The sequence below is a fragment of the Cygnus atratus genome, chromosome 2 (genome assembly GCF_013377495.2).
Source record: "Cygnus atratus isolate AKBS03 ecotype Queensland, Australia chromosome 2, CAtr_DNAZoo_HiC_assembly, whole genome shotgun sequence".
NCBI classification, from domain to species: Eukaryota; Metazoa; Chordata; class Aves; order Anseriformes; family Anatidae; genus Cygnus; species Cygnus atratus.
In genome coordinates, this window is record NC_066363.1 from 56047854 (window position 1) to 56066973 (window position 19120).

Below are 19120 nucleotides of genomic sequence, written 5' to 3' on the forward strand. Positions count from 1 at the left end.
GGAAGACAAGCAAAAGCTTCCTTTTATAATTAACGTAGATTATGAAACACTTCGGTGCTCTCAAAGGAACAGTAGAGTTAAGTGCTGATCAAAGCCTAGCTCTATATAGATAATCACTGATAATGGACCCACAGGGAATATTTGAATGAAACAAAATACAAAACTAAAATAGCCAGCCCAATGAACAAGAGGAACAAAGAACTAACCTTAAGTAAAGAAAGATTCATCCTTATGGCAAGAGCAAATAACAGGATGGATCTGTTTTTCCTGTAGCACATTAAACAATAAATGTAGCAATTGATACTAACATTGATAGATTGTCTTTGCTGACTCAGATATTGTGTATTATCACTTTAAAAGTTGCTGTTATTCATTCCTCTGTGATAGAAAAGGCTGTGATACTGTTTTCATGCGTACTGGTGGGGAGGGGTGGGACTGCCTTTTTACTACATGTTTATAAAACAAAGAAGCTCTTCTCTCACTCAGTTTCCCACTTCTGTAAATTTACGACACTGAAAAAAATTAGAAAAAAAAAAAAAGAGCTGGACTCTATTAAGGTCATTGGAAGAAAAGTGTTCACACAGCCAGCATATGAACTACAAGATCAGGTTTTACACTTTTAGCATTCACACACTTCTGGAAAAAAAGAAAGGTTGGACTGGGGATGAGGAACTGGTCAGAATACACAGTCTAAATCTAAAATAAACTTTGATAGCAGTAATGAGCTGACCATAGTCTAACCTCTTACACAGGAAGTAAAGTGCTTTTCAGCCTAAGGAAAGGAAAAAGAAGGCAGTTACATGAAGTGCTTAGGTATATAAATGCTTCTTTCCCCCCCTTTTCCCCCTCATTTATGTCATTACTATGTTCCTAGTTAATGTTAGTACTTGTGGAAAAAATACAGTCTTTGCAGAGGATGGAAAGCATTCTCTTCTTAATATTGCTACCTTATTGCCTTAACGTCAGATAGCAGCATTAACATGCAAATCACTGCTTATGAGAGATCTACAATGCTGGTCTCTCAATGAATGCCAGTTTGGCAGTTTGTCAGCTGCCTGATACGCTAGACGAAGTGTCAGAAACTTCACACTGAAATGATGTATTTTTAAAGATAAGAGAAAGCTTCACATAATGGTGTGAAGGAACTACATGAGACTGAAGGAGGCATTTTTATTCCCAATCAATAGAGTTTTACAGCAATTCAAGCACCATAATTAAGCCATTTAAGGAGGAAGCACTGATTGTGCCAAATTTCAGACATGCTCTTCCTAGTTAGCTGCTTGACTGAGAGGACAAAAATAGAAACTGTTGCATCTCAATGTTTAGCACGTAACCTTCTTGCCTGCAAAAAACACTCTGGGCTTAAAAACTGAGGTATGAGTTTCTGTTAGACTTAATCCCTGGCTGTCTGAAAAAATGATAATTTACTGTTTGTAAACAAATCAGGTAAAGGCCATGTACTTCTGAGACAATATCCAGGGAGAACTGGGGATGAATGCTGGTCATTCTTTGCAGAGAAAATGTGGTTACAGAAATGTACTGGAATCTGACGGGAAAAATCTGTTGGTCTCCAGAGAAGATTGCAAATGCTTCTTCCATCTCTCGTATAGGAAGTATAAATATAAAACTAGCTTACTGGCAGACAAAGCCTCCCAATGTTTACATGCTGGCTATGTTAATTAAAAAACAACACCTTTAATCATTGAAAATTTCAAAGAGAGAATCTGGCATCATTCTCTGATCGCAGTACAGATAACTAATCCTGTATGCTATGCTTGAAAAAGGAAGAGCATCATTTTATTCTAGCAACTGCCTTCACATCCATTTCTAATTTTGCTAGCACGTAGAGTTTAGATGTGTAAGGCCACATCACAAACAAAAGCAATGTGCCTCTTTCTTCTTTCATCCCCCCCTCATCCCCACTTGCTTGCCCCTTGCAGGAAGCACGGAGAAAGGAATCTGCTCTCCTGTTGTCCTTGGAGGAGAAAATGAGTGCTGATTCACATTACCATTGATTTTAATCCTTTTGCTGTTGAATTCACTGATGCATACAGGACATTAAGCTCAGGATGTGCTATCAATACTCCATCAATGTCCACAGCCAAGAAAAGACCCTTTTGTTCACTTGTCCATAACCTAAGACAGTTCTGAGGTCTGAATTGCCTCCTGCCCCAGCAAGTAACACTTTTGTCCTTTCTTCCCACTGTGAATTCATTGACAAAGGCGAGAGTTATTTCCCATCTTTGTAGCCACATCCATGCCAGTGCACTTCTGACACAGCTTCTCCTCAAAAACCATCACTGTGCCCTCTGACACGTGGGCACCTAGTGGTCAGAGCACAGCATGGGGACCTAACTAATGATGCCTGGACCGGGAGGGTGACCTTCAGCGCTGTCACCAGTATCACCACTGACACTTTCTTAGCCCAGAAAATGCCTGTTATCTTTTGCTGAGCAAAGATAATCCGTTTGCCTATTAGGTGAGCATGGATCATATGGCCTGCATTCAGACCTCCCATTCTCTTCTCCTGTCACCACTTATTAAAGGAAGAAGGATGAATTTGTAACAAAAAGGGAGTTAATCATCAGGCAGCCATTTTGATCTTAATGACAACAGTGCATGCCTTCATACAATGGTTTTGCCAGACATGCTCAATATACATTTCAAAGCAGCTGTTAATTCTTTTCTTGATGTCAAGCTGTTAATTCTTAAAAGGCAAGGCCTTTCACCTTCTACAAAAACAGTGAAGAGCTTTTAGGGTTTAAATCCATTGTCAGAAAAAAAATCACACTACTTGAAAAAACACTGCAGATTCAATCCTACTCGATTTAACTTTTTAAAATGATGGTGAAGCCAATGTGGGTTTAATTAAACCCTGTATTAAATACTCTAGATGCCATTTTGTTCATACTGAGAGAATAAATGCACCTCGCAGCCACGTGGTATGATGGCAGCTTGGAGGTGCTAAAGCATGGTCTGTAAACTCTACTATGTATCCCATCCTTTCTGGTATTTCATACTTTTAAAAAAATTAAATTCGAAATAAGGTAGTTTGGCAAGTTGGAACACCTTTTACCTAAAATGGAGAGGTACATACATGTAGTAGGTTTGCTGTATCTTTTATATAAAGAAGAAAAGTTTGGAAGTGAAACTTCATTAGTACATTGCAGAACCTTTGTGTTGTGCAATGTACATTTATGTTCTGCAAAAATACCCACAAACTGAACAACCCCACCCCAGTAATATGAATCTTCCAATTTTGTGTACAAGGCTTTTTAGGTTTGGGAGTTTGTTTGCTACAAAATTACAAAAATCATTTGTGGCTTTTGTTGCTTCCCTAGACAGAGCGAAGTATCATTTCTCAGTGACATACACCTTAGCTAATCTTAACTGAGAGATACTAAAAAACATAAAACTTACTAACTTTTTAACATATGCTACAGTAATAGATATTAAAATGTATGCTAATATAATTAAATAAATACAATTTTAACATTTGTTTTGAAATACATGCCAGACAGGCAGTTCACTGCCTTTAGACAATATGCACAGGTGGACATATTTTAAATAATGTGGTCATTGATCAAACTCTTTTTTTGCCTCCTTCCTACACTCCTTTTGATGTAACTAAGGCAAATTCAATTGTCTCACATGAACTGAGATAATACAGATGGGAGGAAAACACAGGAAAGAAACTATATTGATGACCTGCTTGGTTTTGATTATTGTCTTTTTTTTTTTTTTTTTAAACCACTAAAGTCACATTTTAAATCACCAAAGTCACATTCTAGAAAAGAATGACTTGTTGAATTTCTGCACTTCATCACCACCAAGAACGGATCACCATAGCAACAGGAAAAGACTATGCATTATAGAAATACTCACAAGCTGAACAAGATAACGGTTTATGATAATGTTGCAGTAGGATGGCAAAATGCCAGGCAGGAGTGGGGAGGGAGGGAAGTGGCATTTTTGCAACAACAACAACAAAAAAATAAAAGAACTAATATTGTAAATTTGAAATATATGTGAATTCAAGACTAATAGAAAGTGCAAAACAGTGAATCTAGACGCTGTATGGCCCATTTATCTGGGGAGCAAATCAATAAGCTTTCCTATTGACAAAAACTTTAAGGGTCAATTGCAATTGACTGATATGTGTCTTTATGATTTTCCCCCTTTATGTTAGGGCATCCACAGTGTTTCGCAGCTAGCAGGAGGTGTCCATGTGGTAAGTACATAAACGAGTTTAAGGCAAATATTTCATGTAGGTCACTCGTCAGGCAGAACCTGCTTGGCATCTAGTAACTATCCATAAGGTCTGATCCATTATTGCAGTTTAGAGGTGAAAGGACCATTGTATTTGCCTTTGGGGGTACCTGTCCTATTTAGACACATATCTTTGACTCTCTTCTTCACTGTGTTTCAATTTTCAAAGTTCTATTTCATGGTATTTGACAAGCAAAGGTATAAATCCACACTTAATTCAAAATATGAATCAGGATAAGTGCACAGCTTATCACCAAATAAGACCCATACCATCTATACCATTTAATACTTGCCAAATAATTTTTCTCATTTTCTCTTTTCACTACTAATCACCTGTTCTCAACTCTTATGTTTTATTAAGATCTATTTAAAATTAAATGGATTACATGCTGCTTTCAAATGCATGCTCTTTGCTTTGTGGCAGAGTGAGCGTGAACATCTTGCACCTTTTGCTCTGGCACCACAAGCGTTTCTGTGACTCTCCAAAGAGGTTTTTCCCTTTGCCCGTTCAGCCAGTTTAGTGAAGGAATAAATTCACAAAAACTGTAAAACTGTTTAGAAGTTTTCTAGCAGGTATTGTGAAACATAAAAAAAAAGAAAAGTGCGAACTGCTGATTTGCTAATGCAAAGTGACACTGTAAACACTTTAATTTACCAGACACCATCATCTACGTCTAACTTAATGCAATCTACAGTATATATTTTTCCTGAAGCCGAAACAGAGCCAGCTGTGTCAGACCACCAGAAATAATTTTACAAAGCCTGAGTTGTTCTTATCTGACATCACTAAATGAGTTGCTGTGATACCTCCTCTTTGTATCACAGATATTTCACCAAGAGCGAATGTCTGGAATTGTTCACACACAGCTGAATGTCCTTTCACTCCTGCCCCAGTGAAACACCACTCCCATAACACACCATAACTGATTTGACATCGCTGTGTTCTTTAGTTTACGGCAGTTCTTTACAAGCAGTCTTTAAAGCAATATGATATTTTCCCTCTATTGCTGCCGAACACTGGAGAGGACAAGAGGAGGAATCCCTGGATCCCAGTTTTACTGAAGCTTCTCATCACCAGAAGTGAAGGTTGGCCATCATATTCTGGACGCTCAAGACTGAAACAGTCAAGTCCCACTATTGCAATAAGATTTTTTTTTTTTTTTACTGGACTGAAGTTAACAGACCACTTGAGCCAAGCTAACTGCATACTGCATTTTCCTTGATATCCTTCATGATGGCTACATGACTTGAGTACTGCAACTAATCAAGAAGAAATGTATAATTTAGAAATGTATTTTTAATCTGTCAGATCAAAGCTGAATTGACTCAGCAAAGGTTTCCAGTATAATACCAAATGAATACAAGGTCAAGCATAGCAGCACACAACAAGGACAAACAAAACCTCTTCTTTATTAACACCAGGAGCTATTAGGAACAGTTCAGCTATGCTGAGTAAATCCAGACAATATTTTATTAGCTTGCAGTCAAATTATCTGTAAGGAAAAGAAACCAACCAAAATTAACAACCAAACCACATAAGCTGTGTAAGACTCACTGCAGCAGTTCATCCTCAAGAAGTTTATGGCACATTTTTTAAAGACATGAGTCAGTGAGGTATCCTCCAGGTAATGTGCTCTTATAGAAACAGAAGCACAGAACATAACCTTCGCATAGAAACCGACCTAATAATTTCAGAGAATAAATGGACTACTAAGATTTGTGATGAAAAAAATCAAGTAGGAGATTGCATGTTACAAATGGGGAAGAGATACACTGAAGTCTTACGAAGGTGTGGTAGCATGGAGGGAATGAATGGTTTTAGAGTACGATACTGCCTGTATCTGTGTTTGGGACCCTCAGACCCAGAATATATCCCTCTCCTTAGAAACCTCTGCCCTACTTTTCTATTGAAGAAGAGCTGAAAAGAAAGGCTACAAAGAATTGCTTGAGATTTTGAGAAAAAAATGACAAAGATATAACCTTGGCACATGCTTCTAAGGAAAACAGGAACCTGTCCTCTCTCACATCAAAACTGACAGCTAGATGGATCCCCAAACACAACAGGCAACCACTGTCAAGTCATCAGCTTTCCCAGATGCGTTCTAATTTACACCTGTGTAAGTGAGGCCAAAATATGAGACAAGTGTCAAAGTACCCCTGAATATGAATTTAAAGGGAGCAGATTTTTTAAAAAAATGACACCCATGCAGCAAGAAAAAATAAGCAAAAAATCCCTCTAAAGTAAGTTATAATATACACTTTCAAAGACTGTCAGTCATAAAGCAGGATAAGATTGCTGGGATCAGCAAATTGTTTTGGCTTTCTAGCATTTCCAGCATGAGAAGAATGCAATCATGACTAATGGGATTTTCCATTAAACATAGCCTAAGGAAAGCAGACATTTCACAAAACAAATCAGCACTTTATAAACACATTTATGCCTAAAATTAGATTTACTTTTTTTGTATGAAGCTGACTACAATATACTCACTTATTAGCAATTCAGCAGAAGAAATTCTACCATGCATTATTTATCTATACTAGCAATGTCCTGCTTACTATGTATCCAATACTACAAGGTGCTATTATAGCAGCAAGTGCAAAACTCAAGAATCAAACAGTGTAAGACTTACAGAAAAGAAGAGTAAAGCTGAATACTTCAGTGTTATAACTCTGATTATATCTAAAGTTTCCTGTAGTGTTTTGAGCCCAGGCTCTTCTACTTAAAATTAAGAATGCAACATACAGGATGAAAAGCAGTACAAACCTGAAACTGAAGTTTTGTTCAACCTATTAAAAATGTAGAGGTGGCACATATATTACGAATGCATATAAAATGCAAATGCATAATGAACACAGGACACTAATCTGCATTACTGAACTCTAATCTAGGGGTACTAGAAAGAAGGAAACTGATAACCACTCCCACTTGCTGAAACGCTGTAATGTTCCTTCACAAATGTAACCGTGATTAAAAAAAGGCAAAGAAAATATTCTGCAGCTTCTTTTAGAAGCGATCTCTGTCACTCCAGTTTTGCATTTCCTACTGTGAGTATTGCCCTCTAATCATTTATACATTATGTCTGTTCTATGCCACTTTTTCTTACAGAGGAGGGTGAATATATTTCTTTCTCTCAACTGCCCAGCTGAGTTAACGTGGAACAAAGCCTACCTTACCTGAATCTAAGTGCCACGGGTCAGTTGCGGCCGACATTGGTGGGATTGTCAGTGGAGATGCTCCGCAGTTGGATTCCACCAGTTCCCCTTGAATGTGGACGTGAGAGGAGGCGTTGGTAGGCCTCAAAGCTGCTTTTAGCGGAGCAATCTGGTTGAACTGTACTCTTGATAGGCAGCCAGTGAATCCTGGTGTGTTGTATTTATATATGTCTTGGTCAATCTTCCCAATTTCTACAGGAAATCAAGAAAAATAAAACAAATCACTGCTTTGGAAAGCACAGTCTTAACACCCAGTTCCCAGAGCTCAGTTCCGAAGTCTCTGTTTCAGGAGACTGAAGACTGAGAACATTTCAGACCCTACTTCTTTCTATTTCATTACAGATTAAAGAGGGAAACCTTCAGGCCTTGATGTGACTTGTTTTCACTGCTATGCTATCATTAAAACGATACCCTCACAGTAAAGAAGTGCCCTCTGAGCCTGAACCTCCTGTGCTTCAGTTTGTGCCCGTTGCCTCTCGTCCTGCCGCTGGGCACAACTGAAAAGAGACTGGCTCCAAAACATGGAGATGGCAAACTCTCCATGCTCCTGCTAAGGAGACGTGTGTGCTCCTGTGCCTTCCCCTCAGAGCCCATGCCAGCAGAGAGAGTTTAGAAGTCAGACATTTTGCACATGGTGGCTGTCAGCCAGCTTGCAAGCTGGTAGCTGGGCTTCATGAGCAGACCACAGGCCTCCTCCGCCTTTGCTAGCTGAAACAGATGCAACTCCCCAAACCTGAATAGCTTTCCTCAGTTCTAAAACACCAGCTAATACAACCCCAAAATAGTAGCCATAAGCCACAGCACATGTCCTAACGACCAAGGAATCAGCGGGCCACTTGCAGCTGGTTTATTTATAGCAGGACCTCTTGCGGTAGCTGAAGTCACTCAGTCCAGTACAACAATGTGGAAACAAAACTGGCACTCTTTATCATCCAGCTGTATTAAAGAGAATATTAGCACATCAAAACCTCACTGCAGTATCCCATGTAATATTTACATTGCAGTGAAGAATTCAGCTTAATTTCCTCCATGGTAGCAGAGAGTACATGAAAAAGGAACATGGCAGCATCACGTTTGCGCTGTACCAGAGTATTTCTACAGAGCCCTTGAGATTCTTCAAATTCCCTTTCACCAGGTTTCCATTCCCTGGATTGGCAGGGAGGGGTGTTAAAGCCTGGCCCTTGAAGTCAATAGAAAAACTACTGAGATGAGCAAAGCAACGCAATACTCCAGGGAGAGAGACTAAGAACCAGGCCCAGGCTGCTCAAAAGTATCCTTTTCAGATAGGGATTATGTTCAGGGTTTGAAGAATGGGGTTTCTAGAAAAAAAAAAAAAAGACATATAAATTGCAAGACTGTGTCATAAAAAAAGAAAGAAAGAAAAACAGAGCTGAGACAGGAGATGGTTCTCCTGAGGAAGGTGTGAGGAAAAAAAGTGCAACAGTTTTATCCTAAGAGATGGGGGAAGAGCTGGAAGTGAAGCACATCTGGGTTTGAGTTTTACTATCAAAAAAAAAAAAGAAAAAAAAAGAAAAAGAAAAAAGAGTTATTAGAAAATGCATTACAAACCTTTTGTGTTCAGCTCTAACCAAATGAGGACCAATTATATGCTCCAGGCAATGAGGTCTGGGCTGCTGACTGGGCATCCTAAAAACTCCATATGTGACAGTGCTATTTCTACGAGTACTAAGGGTTTTGCATAAGAGATATGTACAAGGAGTTTCAAGGTGATAAACCAGAGTATTTCCAGCCAAGCTTTTTTGGGGATTTACATATTAAATGTGAAGTGGGGGAAGGCTGGTGAAAAACGGACAAATCCTGAGCACACTTAAAACAGCTTCTTGATTTTCACACAAAATAAAATTGCACCTTTTCTGTTGTGGCAACCAATTCAGAATGATAAACATGCAACATTTAAGTCCTCACCTAGCATCAGGACACAAAAGGAAGTCACATAATCTGATGATTACTAGCATTAGCTCCTTATATGATCCACAGTACAAGAACTGATCTGTTCTACCCCTCCCATTTTCCCTTTCCCTTCTCATTTGAGAACATCTTCCTCTCTCTGCCAGTGCTTATCAATATTTAGCCTGTATCAATATTTAGCCTGTATCAATATTACATCCATGTTCCACAAACTGTCAGTGAGCAGTGGCTGTCACCTGTGACAAAGTGGAAACATGCTCAAGACTCACCTAGAGACTAGCTTAGATTCATTAACATCGTTGTATGCCACTTGAGTCTTTCACTCAGCCCTCCTTTAAGAAAGTTGCCTGACTGAATAATTAAACATCGTCTTCACAAATTTTATACTAAGTAAGAAAACTCATACATACACACAGATTTTCCATATTTAATAGTCAAATTGTTTGAAAGTCAGTATCACTCAGACAGGATTCATACCTGACCACAATATTCGCTGTCTCTTACTTCAATAAAATATTCATGGTATATTCAGTGAATGGTTGTAATTTTGAGTAATCCTTATAATCTAAGGAACAGTTAGAAGAACATTTTTCTCCTTAAACACTGTAACTGATGTCAGTAACAGTTTATTTACAGAGTCTATGGAACTTCATGCAGCAATGTTAATAGCCTCCCATTTACAATCCCGAATGACAAGAGTAAAAATCCATAAATATGGTTGCACTACTTTAGCAGCTTCAGCACCATTCTTATCTATACTCTGTGAATAATAAGTGATGGATACTAGATCCTGAAAGAATTAAAGAAAAAAAAACAACACATAAAAAACCTATCAAGGCACCTTGCTAAAGACCTGCATTTTTGTTTAAAACATTTCACAAATGACAGTTGTGCAAGTCACCCCATGTAAATTTACAATTGGCTCACATCACATCAGTGCTAAAACAAGATGGATCGAGTTCTGTAACTGTGAACATGCTCCTCCATGCACGTCCCATGGGGCTCTGCACACAGATATTCTGATGTTAGGCCATTATACTTTGCCTCCCTGTGTATTTGAGCCTGCTGTAAACCCATCCCTGGAGAGTGTGATGATTATATAATGAAATATGTCTTTGTTGTCATGACTAAAATTCAATTTTCTCCCTATAACAAAGGGGAGAGCAAAAAAGATGACAGTCATATTATTTAAAGGGAAATGTACCATGCAACTACTTTCCATTGTTCTAATTTTCAGTGCACAATGTTGTATAAATTAACATTGTAGCATATAGTATTACTATTAGCAATTGGCGATATTAATATTATTGCTTTCAGATCTAACACAGCAATCTTCTGCTGGCACCCCATCCACAAGCATTTCTGTTATAAAAGACTTTCAAAAATACCATTTATCACCCTTTTTAAACTCTATCTGTTTTCAATCATTTGCTCCCTTGACCATATAACCTTCTGATTTGAGATGAAGGCCATGATAACCAAACGGAGACAATGCAGGCGAACCCATTCTAACACAGATGCACTATAGCATACAAATACTGAACACTGAACATTCACACGATAACTACCTTTAAAGGTATGTAACAACTACATAGTATACTTAAATAACTCACAGTTGTTGCCACATCCTGTGTGCTATCATTCACTGAATGTATGCTTAACATCAATTACTTGTTATTTATATTTTGTTATTTCTTTAATGGCAAAAAGATTCTGGAGTTTAATCCTGTTATTGGTTTTGATTTCAGGGCTTATTTTCAACAGCTGTGGCAGAAACATACCACATAGTGATGAAAGTAATATTATTTCTCAGCTGAAAATTATGTGCTACTACTGAAGAAGCTCTTTTCCACCTAGGTGAAAAGATGGAAAGAAAAGCTATTTTTAAGCAAGCTGATGACACAAGGCAGTAAAGTTGAAATTTATTATTCCATGGATCTACAAGAAAACAAGCAAAAATATATTGTATGGTGGAAAAAAATGTGCAAAAGTCATAAATGTGTAAGTAGCATATAGCAATATTACTCAGTGTTGTGAGGCTACCTGTTTTTTAAGCCTTTTTTGTCCTTACTACAGTACCTTGAGATGCAGAGTTGTGGCTCCTGCCTAGGCACTATTATAAGACAAACAAACAGTTTGGTTCAGATTATTACTGAAGTTTACCTAGTTAGCATGCACATGATGACAGAATCCACTTACAGAAGCAGACACATGCCACATATAGTTTTTGCCTACAGTCTCTCTCCCCTTTCTACTTTCTATATCTACCAGTGAAAGATTTATAGAGTAGCTCAAAGTGCAATAGCAACTCTAATAAAACAACAGGCTATAGCACTGCTGGAGGGGGCAGCTCTGTTTAATTCTAGCATTTATTTTTTATATGCTTCTAGCATTAACTAGAAAGACTGCAGAAAAATGACAGCCTGATTTAGCAGGAAACAAATAAACAAATAAAACCAAAAAACAATCTAAAAAAAGTTTGGTCCTACTACCTTGAGCAGGTTTTTGATAGACAAACAGAAATGCTTTCTATATACATAAAATTCCCCATGTGAGGATCCTAGAATGATTCACACACAGACAAGGCTCTGCAGCACAAAGAAAGATGATCCAGGACAGTACCGTGCCATACCATTACAGCCACTTTACATGCGGAAAGATGGCCTTGGACTGTTACACTGACCCTGGAAAGAGGGAGGGGAGAGAGATTCAGCCATGAGGGTAGAGAGAAGCACCCTCATTGCAATGTTACAAAAACTGTTTTTACTAAACATATGTCCTGAATGTCTCTTCTATACTGCTGATCAGTATTTTTTTTTTCTTTATAGGACTCTGAAATGCAGATCGATACAGTTATAAAAAATTCTAAATCTTGCACAATGTTCAATACACACAGAGAGGATTCAGACATCTATTCATAGTGAATTACCTTCCATTAGGAAGGAAATGTAACAGAACTTGAAGTACTTGAAGTTCATAGATACGTACAACAATGCACACAACAAATAACCTATTATGAATTCCCTTGGAGTTTTCTAGTGATGTTCTTCACAGCAGAAAGAGGGCATACCTAAGCATATTTCTAGCACGGCAAAGCTCTCAGTAAACGTTATAGCCATCTACTTCTTTCTTATTTGACAATGGGAAAACTCTGCCCAAAGTACCCCATAGTGGGGCAGGGACAAGAAAAACATGATATACTGGAGTGATTTGATTGTGGCAGAAGGTGCCTTTTAAACAAGAGTCTCAGCAGCCCAACTAAAGATCCCTCAGCCCAATGACTATTTCTTCCACATTTTAAACAAGACAGCATTTGAGTTTTGCTTAGAAAATGGTGAAAAAATCAGCCATTTGGATTTAGGACAACAACCTATTTATGCTGAGAAACACAACAAAATAACAAGCTGGAAATAAAGTAGCCGTATCAATAGCAGGAGAAGCACAGCTTTGACACAGAATGGTATTTCTGGCTGAACTACCAGAATGCTTTCCTATTTCGCTTAAGATTAAGCATCCACTCAGCAGATAGACAGAAGGTAATCCATTATAAATCTCTATAACCCTTCAGCTAGCTCTACTAAAATGAACCTAAATTATCTCTATGTAATATTATAATAGACTGCACAGGTGAATTGTTGATTCAATTAAATGAATTACTAATTGTTTCTGGGTCAACCTTAGCAATAGATTTTTCTAAAGCGCCATGTGTTCTCTTGTCCCCTGTACTCAGAAAGATATCTTGTTACATTACCCACCGCAAAAAGAGCAGCCCAGTAGGCATCTTAAGCATCTCTGTGTTACTGCATCAGGCTCCACATAATGGAGTGCAGTTTAAACTCCACTGAAAGGAAGCTATTGATTTCAAGAAGTCACAGTGTACTTAGATTACTAAATCGTTTTCTCTTATTTGCAGTATTTGATGCCTAAATGGAGTGGTTTAATGCAACATCGAACCCTGGCACATGCTGATACTTGAGGACTGTCATGGACAGAGAGAGAGAGAGAGAATAAATAAATTGACTTGAATCACACACAGCACAAAATTAAGGGAGAACCTATCTGGGCCATCAAATATCCACAAGACTGAAACCACAGGGTGAAAAAGTCCACATCAGGAACAACTACTGTACACCCACAAAGTGGATAACACCAGACAAAGGGAAAACTATGTTCTGACACATCACCTAGCTCTTCTAATGAATGTCCTCCAGTGTGAAGCCCAAGAACCTGTTTGCTTACTGGCTGTTTATATTTTCTCTGTCTTAAGATCAGTGATATCTATAAAAAAAGCATACTGATGCCACTTAACTGTGTGGATACCTTGTGTGGTATCAGATATGCTAAACACCTACAGTACGAAGCAAAGAAGCTACAGTCCCAGAATGATGTTTAATGGAGCCATAGTTGATGTAAAGCAGCAGGACATGTACAGGCATTGAACTATTTGCTGTAAAGACTTACCCTCAAAATTCCTTTGTTTTTAATTTCAATCTCTCAGTTAAAATTCAATAATTGACACAAACCAAGTATAATGCAGCAGGAACCTTATTTTTATCCATAACTTGAAAGACAGCTCTCTGCACTCTGAAAAGGCATGCTGCTCTCTGCATGTACATACCAAGCAGGGTAAGATGCTATGTTATGGAGAACTTGTTACAGGGGTGCTGGAGACAGCAAAAGGGTGAGCGACCCTTGAGAACAGGGACTTGAGCTTCACAGGACACGACTGCAAATGGCTATCACCTGCTCATAACCAAATTTTAAATCCAGACTGCTGTTCTGCCACCCCCTCTTCTGGCATGTATCACGACTCACCATCCCCTTTGCCTTGGACCCCTGATCACATCCCTCAGTCAGATCCCTTCAGGCGTACACCTGACTGCTTTGCAGACCTGACAGGTACTGCCTGCAGCATGGCCCTGTTGTTTGACATAGTCCTTCCTTGGCTATATTAACTTTTTTTTTTTTTTGGTAACTTTATTTATGTTACTTATTGTAACGTTTCAGGTTTCATTTTGTAAGAAATTATAGCTTGTATGTAACAATTTTGTTTACACAATTTATGTCTAAACTGACAAATTCACTGATCATGCACTGAATATGGAGAAGATATTATCTGTGATGTATGAAGCACTCTGCCAGAAACTACTGTGCCAGCCAACAGTGTTGTGCAGTAAGCATATAGTGCTTTCACTTGCTGTCTGACACTTAATAAATTGTCATATCCAAGGTGCACGCAAGAGAAAAATTACTTATGAAAACTGTAACAGCTCAGAGCAAGTTTCATTTGCAACAGCAGCTTCATTGGTGTTGGTGTAACAAAGGCCATTTCCTTATAAAATGATACTTTCAGCACACACTGGAAATGACTGAACCAGGTGAAAAAACACATAACATCAGAGAAGCAAAATAGGCCTGGAAGCTATGCCGCTCGATGGCTCTGGAGCAGTTCCAAAACAGAATAATAATAGGCAGAAGAATTATGGCTTTGAGGTCACTGCATAGTGGAGATGGTAAATCACTGATCTGAAACATACACCAATCAAAGTTCCATTATTACAGAAATAATTAAGACTACTGCTGGACTGCAGTTCTTCAGTGAAAGAAAAAAAAAGGTACTGTAAAGAGGGCTATGAAACCAAGTCATTACTTGGCAGAACAGTTTCACAATGCCAGTAATAAAGAGCTTTTGAGAACATGTTTTTTTTTGTCTGCTATTCTGTACCTATGGTACAGTTACTGAATGTTTCAAGATTGTATATAGTATGTATGATTTCCTGGAATTTTCCATTTTAAAATTCCTTATGGAGCCAATAATGGTTATGTGCACTGCCTTTTGGTGAAAAATGAAATAACTTATTCTGCAAGGTTCTTATTAATTGAATTGTCAAAAAATAAACAAACAAACAAAAAACAACTAAGGCCAACACAGAACGCCAGTCTTTCAAGGGAACAAATGGTACTGATTTGCTGTATAATCTGTATAATGATAGCCACTTCAGATATTCACCTCAAACTCTCTCTGTCTCTCTTAGAAGGACTTAGAGAATTTTCCCTAATATCTAATTGGGATGGCAGTCCTTTAGATACTTCAAATGTTTCGAGATCTCAGTAAAGAAGGTATGGGTATTGGTTTTAAATTTAAAAATAAAATGAAATGCCTTTTAAAAAAATACAAAACAAAACAACAACAACAAAAATACAAACACCACAAACGTCTAAAGACTTTGGAAATATTACTGATGGAGGCATAATTTGTACAGTGCATTTCCATTCATAAAACAGAAATGGGAACCATGCAAAATCAGGGCAAAAGAGAAGAAATTGCATGTTTCTAGAGATCCTTGTGATGTCAAAGAACGATACCTTCAAATGTTTCCATTCAACATAGACCTCTTGAGTTCAGGTAGGGTCAGAAACTCAGTGGGAGGTAATAGTCTTCCTGTGTCCCACTGTGACAGTGGGACCAAAACCCACAGGTGTTGTAGGTGAAAAGGGACTTCTCCATGCATTACCCTTTATAACCAATGGTGTATATAGTCATTACATATTTTTGTGTAGCATTTTATTTCTCCTCTAGATGACCAATTTTTCTCCTTTTGTATGAGAGGTAAAAAGCTCAGATTGTTCTTTGAAGTGGGAATCCCATATGTATGGAGAGCTAAAAAAAAAAAAAATCAGAAAAACCCCAAACCCTAGATGATAGCCTGTACTGGCAGAACAGGATGCTAATATTGTTCAGTCAGGCTGTACTTCAGCCTGCAATAGTACTTCAATTGCAAACCCTCCTGAGGGCTACTAGAAATCTTTTGACTGACAAGCAAAGTGCTCAATATAAAGCTTAACCCAAGCTGCAGAAATCAGCAGTTCCAAGGTAAAACTGCATAATAAGTATCTCACAGTTAGCTTCAAGAACAATATTTTTTTCTCTACCCTGTACTCTATCCTCTCCATGTGATGCAGGAGTAATGGGATCACGAGTGGAGGGCAGCAGAATGATGGCGACCAGGTTGTTTTATCCTCAAAAAGGAATTTCATTTTGATCTACTTTTCTCTGCAGACAGGTTCTAAATAGCAAGAGAGTAAGTGGATGATGGGGAAGAAGAAATTACATTGCTAAAATGTCATTAAAAAAAAGTATGACACACAGTATGACTGATAAAGTAACTGAGAAATTTTTATCATCAGAGATATTAATATCAAAACCCAGAAGTTTTTATCACAGAAAAAATGATTCTCAGAATTGGTTGGTACAAAGGATTTCAGCAGAATTTATAAATCCATTATATTTTAAGCCAATGATATTTAATTTAGACAGAATCTTTCATAAGCATTAAAGAAGAATGTAAAACAAATATATAAAGGTAGCATTACTATGTAAAAGAAATACCCAATTTCTTGTATATGTTTTGTCTAAATACGTTTTTATGTCTTATTGAGGCTAACTGTATCATAACTCAGCAAATGCCTTTGAGGCCAGGAAATAAGCAAATAAATAAATAATCAAACAAGAGTCTTGCAGTGTGGAGTCAAATGTGATACGTCTTGGCCAAACTCCAGTGAATATAGTTATATTGTGCATTTGTTAAAAGTGTATTAAAATACTATAACTTCAGTCTGTTTATTATTTGGTGGTTTTAACTGGTACACTTCTATGACTTTTTGCAAATGCACTCAGACTAAGCTTTGTATTCCATATAACCAGCTTCAAATATCTTAATAAAACTGCAGTGTCATCAGAGTCGGTACGCTGAAATTCCCTCTCTTGCTTCCCACCTCCCTCCTCTCTTTCTTATCTTACTATCTCACTTTTGTAGATCAAGGAAGAGCAAGAATAACCATCTGAAGAAGATTTATGGTATGAATCTAAAACTGAAAAATGTTTTTTCAATAAACACATTTGTATTCTTATACCATGTATGCCTCATATTAAAAACAAAAACAAACAAACAAAAAAAACTTTAAGAGTACAGAAGGTTAATCTAAAAAAATAAGGACCTGCAATCTGTTTGTCATGAAACTACATTAGTAAGGACACTAGTATCACCAAAAGAAAACTTCATCAGTCCCACACATTTTTTTTCTTATTTATTTAATAGAAATCTGCGACTATTATATCTACAATATTGGGTTTCAATGCAATGTAGGATATAAATAAAAACTTTTGGAGAACTGATATTTTTCAGGAGATATTCATCATGGACAAGCAATGATCTGTCTATGTAGTGGAAATCTGTTTCAGTTATCAAAGCATGAAATGGCAAGAAAATGAAAAGCAGGATGCCAGCAAGGAAATAAATACTGTAAATATGTAGGTCTTTTTTTTCTTCCAACATTTTGATTCCCTGTTTATTTACTCATTTTGAATCAATTTTTTCTTGGATCAAAACATCCACTTTTTGTATAGATAATAACAATCTATATGTACTACTGAAAGACACCATCTATTTTAACAATTGAAAAAATATTCTAGGACAGTTCAGGAAAGAAATGAAATTGATTCTTTTTAACAGCAATTTCTCTTATCTATTTTTTTTCAGTATTGTATGCTTCACAACTTGAAGCTGAGTAATTTATATTTGAACTGTCTATTATGTCTCAAAGTCAGAGATGGGGTTGATCTAAGAAATACCGAAGGCTTTTGCTTCTTTTCTTTGTTACATGCATGCATGCATATGTGAATACTCTTGTATTTCCTCTGCTGGAACACACTTATGTACAATAAATTCACATCTGAAAACTGCTGCTATTCAGTGACAATGTCAAATTATCACATCAAATTACCATAAAAACGTAACAGCCACATCAGATCAGATCAATGAGTTACCTAGTTCATTGTTCTTTCTTCAAATAAAAAGTGACTGATAGTAGATGATTCAGAAGTAGTATAACAACATGGAACATGGAAAATGATCCTCCCTGGGTATACCTTTTCAGATTCCCACAAACATTTCTGAGATGAAGGTTGCATCTTGCCTTTTATATCTAGCTTCTGGCAGGACTGTCTTCCATGAATGTGTCCAATGCTTTTGGAAGCCATTAATGTTTCTGGCCTCCACAACATCCCATGCCAGTTACTTCCACTGCTGTATTATTCACTCTGTGACAAATGATCTCTTCCAGCTAATTTTAAGGTTGCAGCCTGCTGAATTAATGAGATTTGTCAACTTCTTGTATTCTGCAAAGCACTGCAGACCTCCACCATTACAGGTTGCTCCTGTACAGTATTTTGGGTAGACGGAAAGGTCAGGTGAGCTCTCAGACTGGCAGAAGAAAAGCCTTCATGCACTTTAGTTACAGTGGCTGGGCAGAAGACCCTCCCCACCTCTAGGCAGTGGAAGCCACAGGTCCATAAAGAATGAAATGTAAAAGCATTATACCATGATCTGGGGACTAAAAACTCTCCACAGGTTCTACAAATACACTGGAGATGAAAGAAAGAGGTGTGGCTTGATACTGTTGGGAAAAAAAGCTCAACAAATTTCCTTCCATGAGAACCAGTAAAGAAGCATACTTCCTTTTCCACTCCTGCCAATCTCAGGTATAACACATTCCCTATATAGAGTATAACCAGACCCTTATTGCTTTTCAGATCAATTGTAGAATATTACATCGGGCATCCTCAGTGTGCCTATCTTTGCAGTTTCTACCATTTGCTCATCCACAGCCTTACTCAGGAGTTAATGACAATAGGTGGCATAGACAT

The 19120-nt window shown here is 37.6% G+C and overlaps 1 protein-coding gene across 1 annotated transcript in view; it reads right to left on the reverse strand.

Moving 5' to 3' along the window:
- The window catches only part of CNTNAP2 (contactin associated protein 2), a 1162302-nt gene that overhangs the window by 19383 nt on the left and 1123799 nt on the right, over positions 1-19120 (reverse strand). The window contains exon 22 of the mRNA XM_035552545.2: positions 7447-7677. Within this exon, the coding sequence (XP_035408438.1) occupies positions 7447-7677 (231 nt within the window). The remainder of the gene's footprint in view (positions 1-7446; positions 7678-19120) is intronic.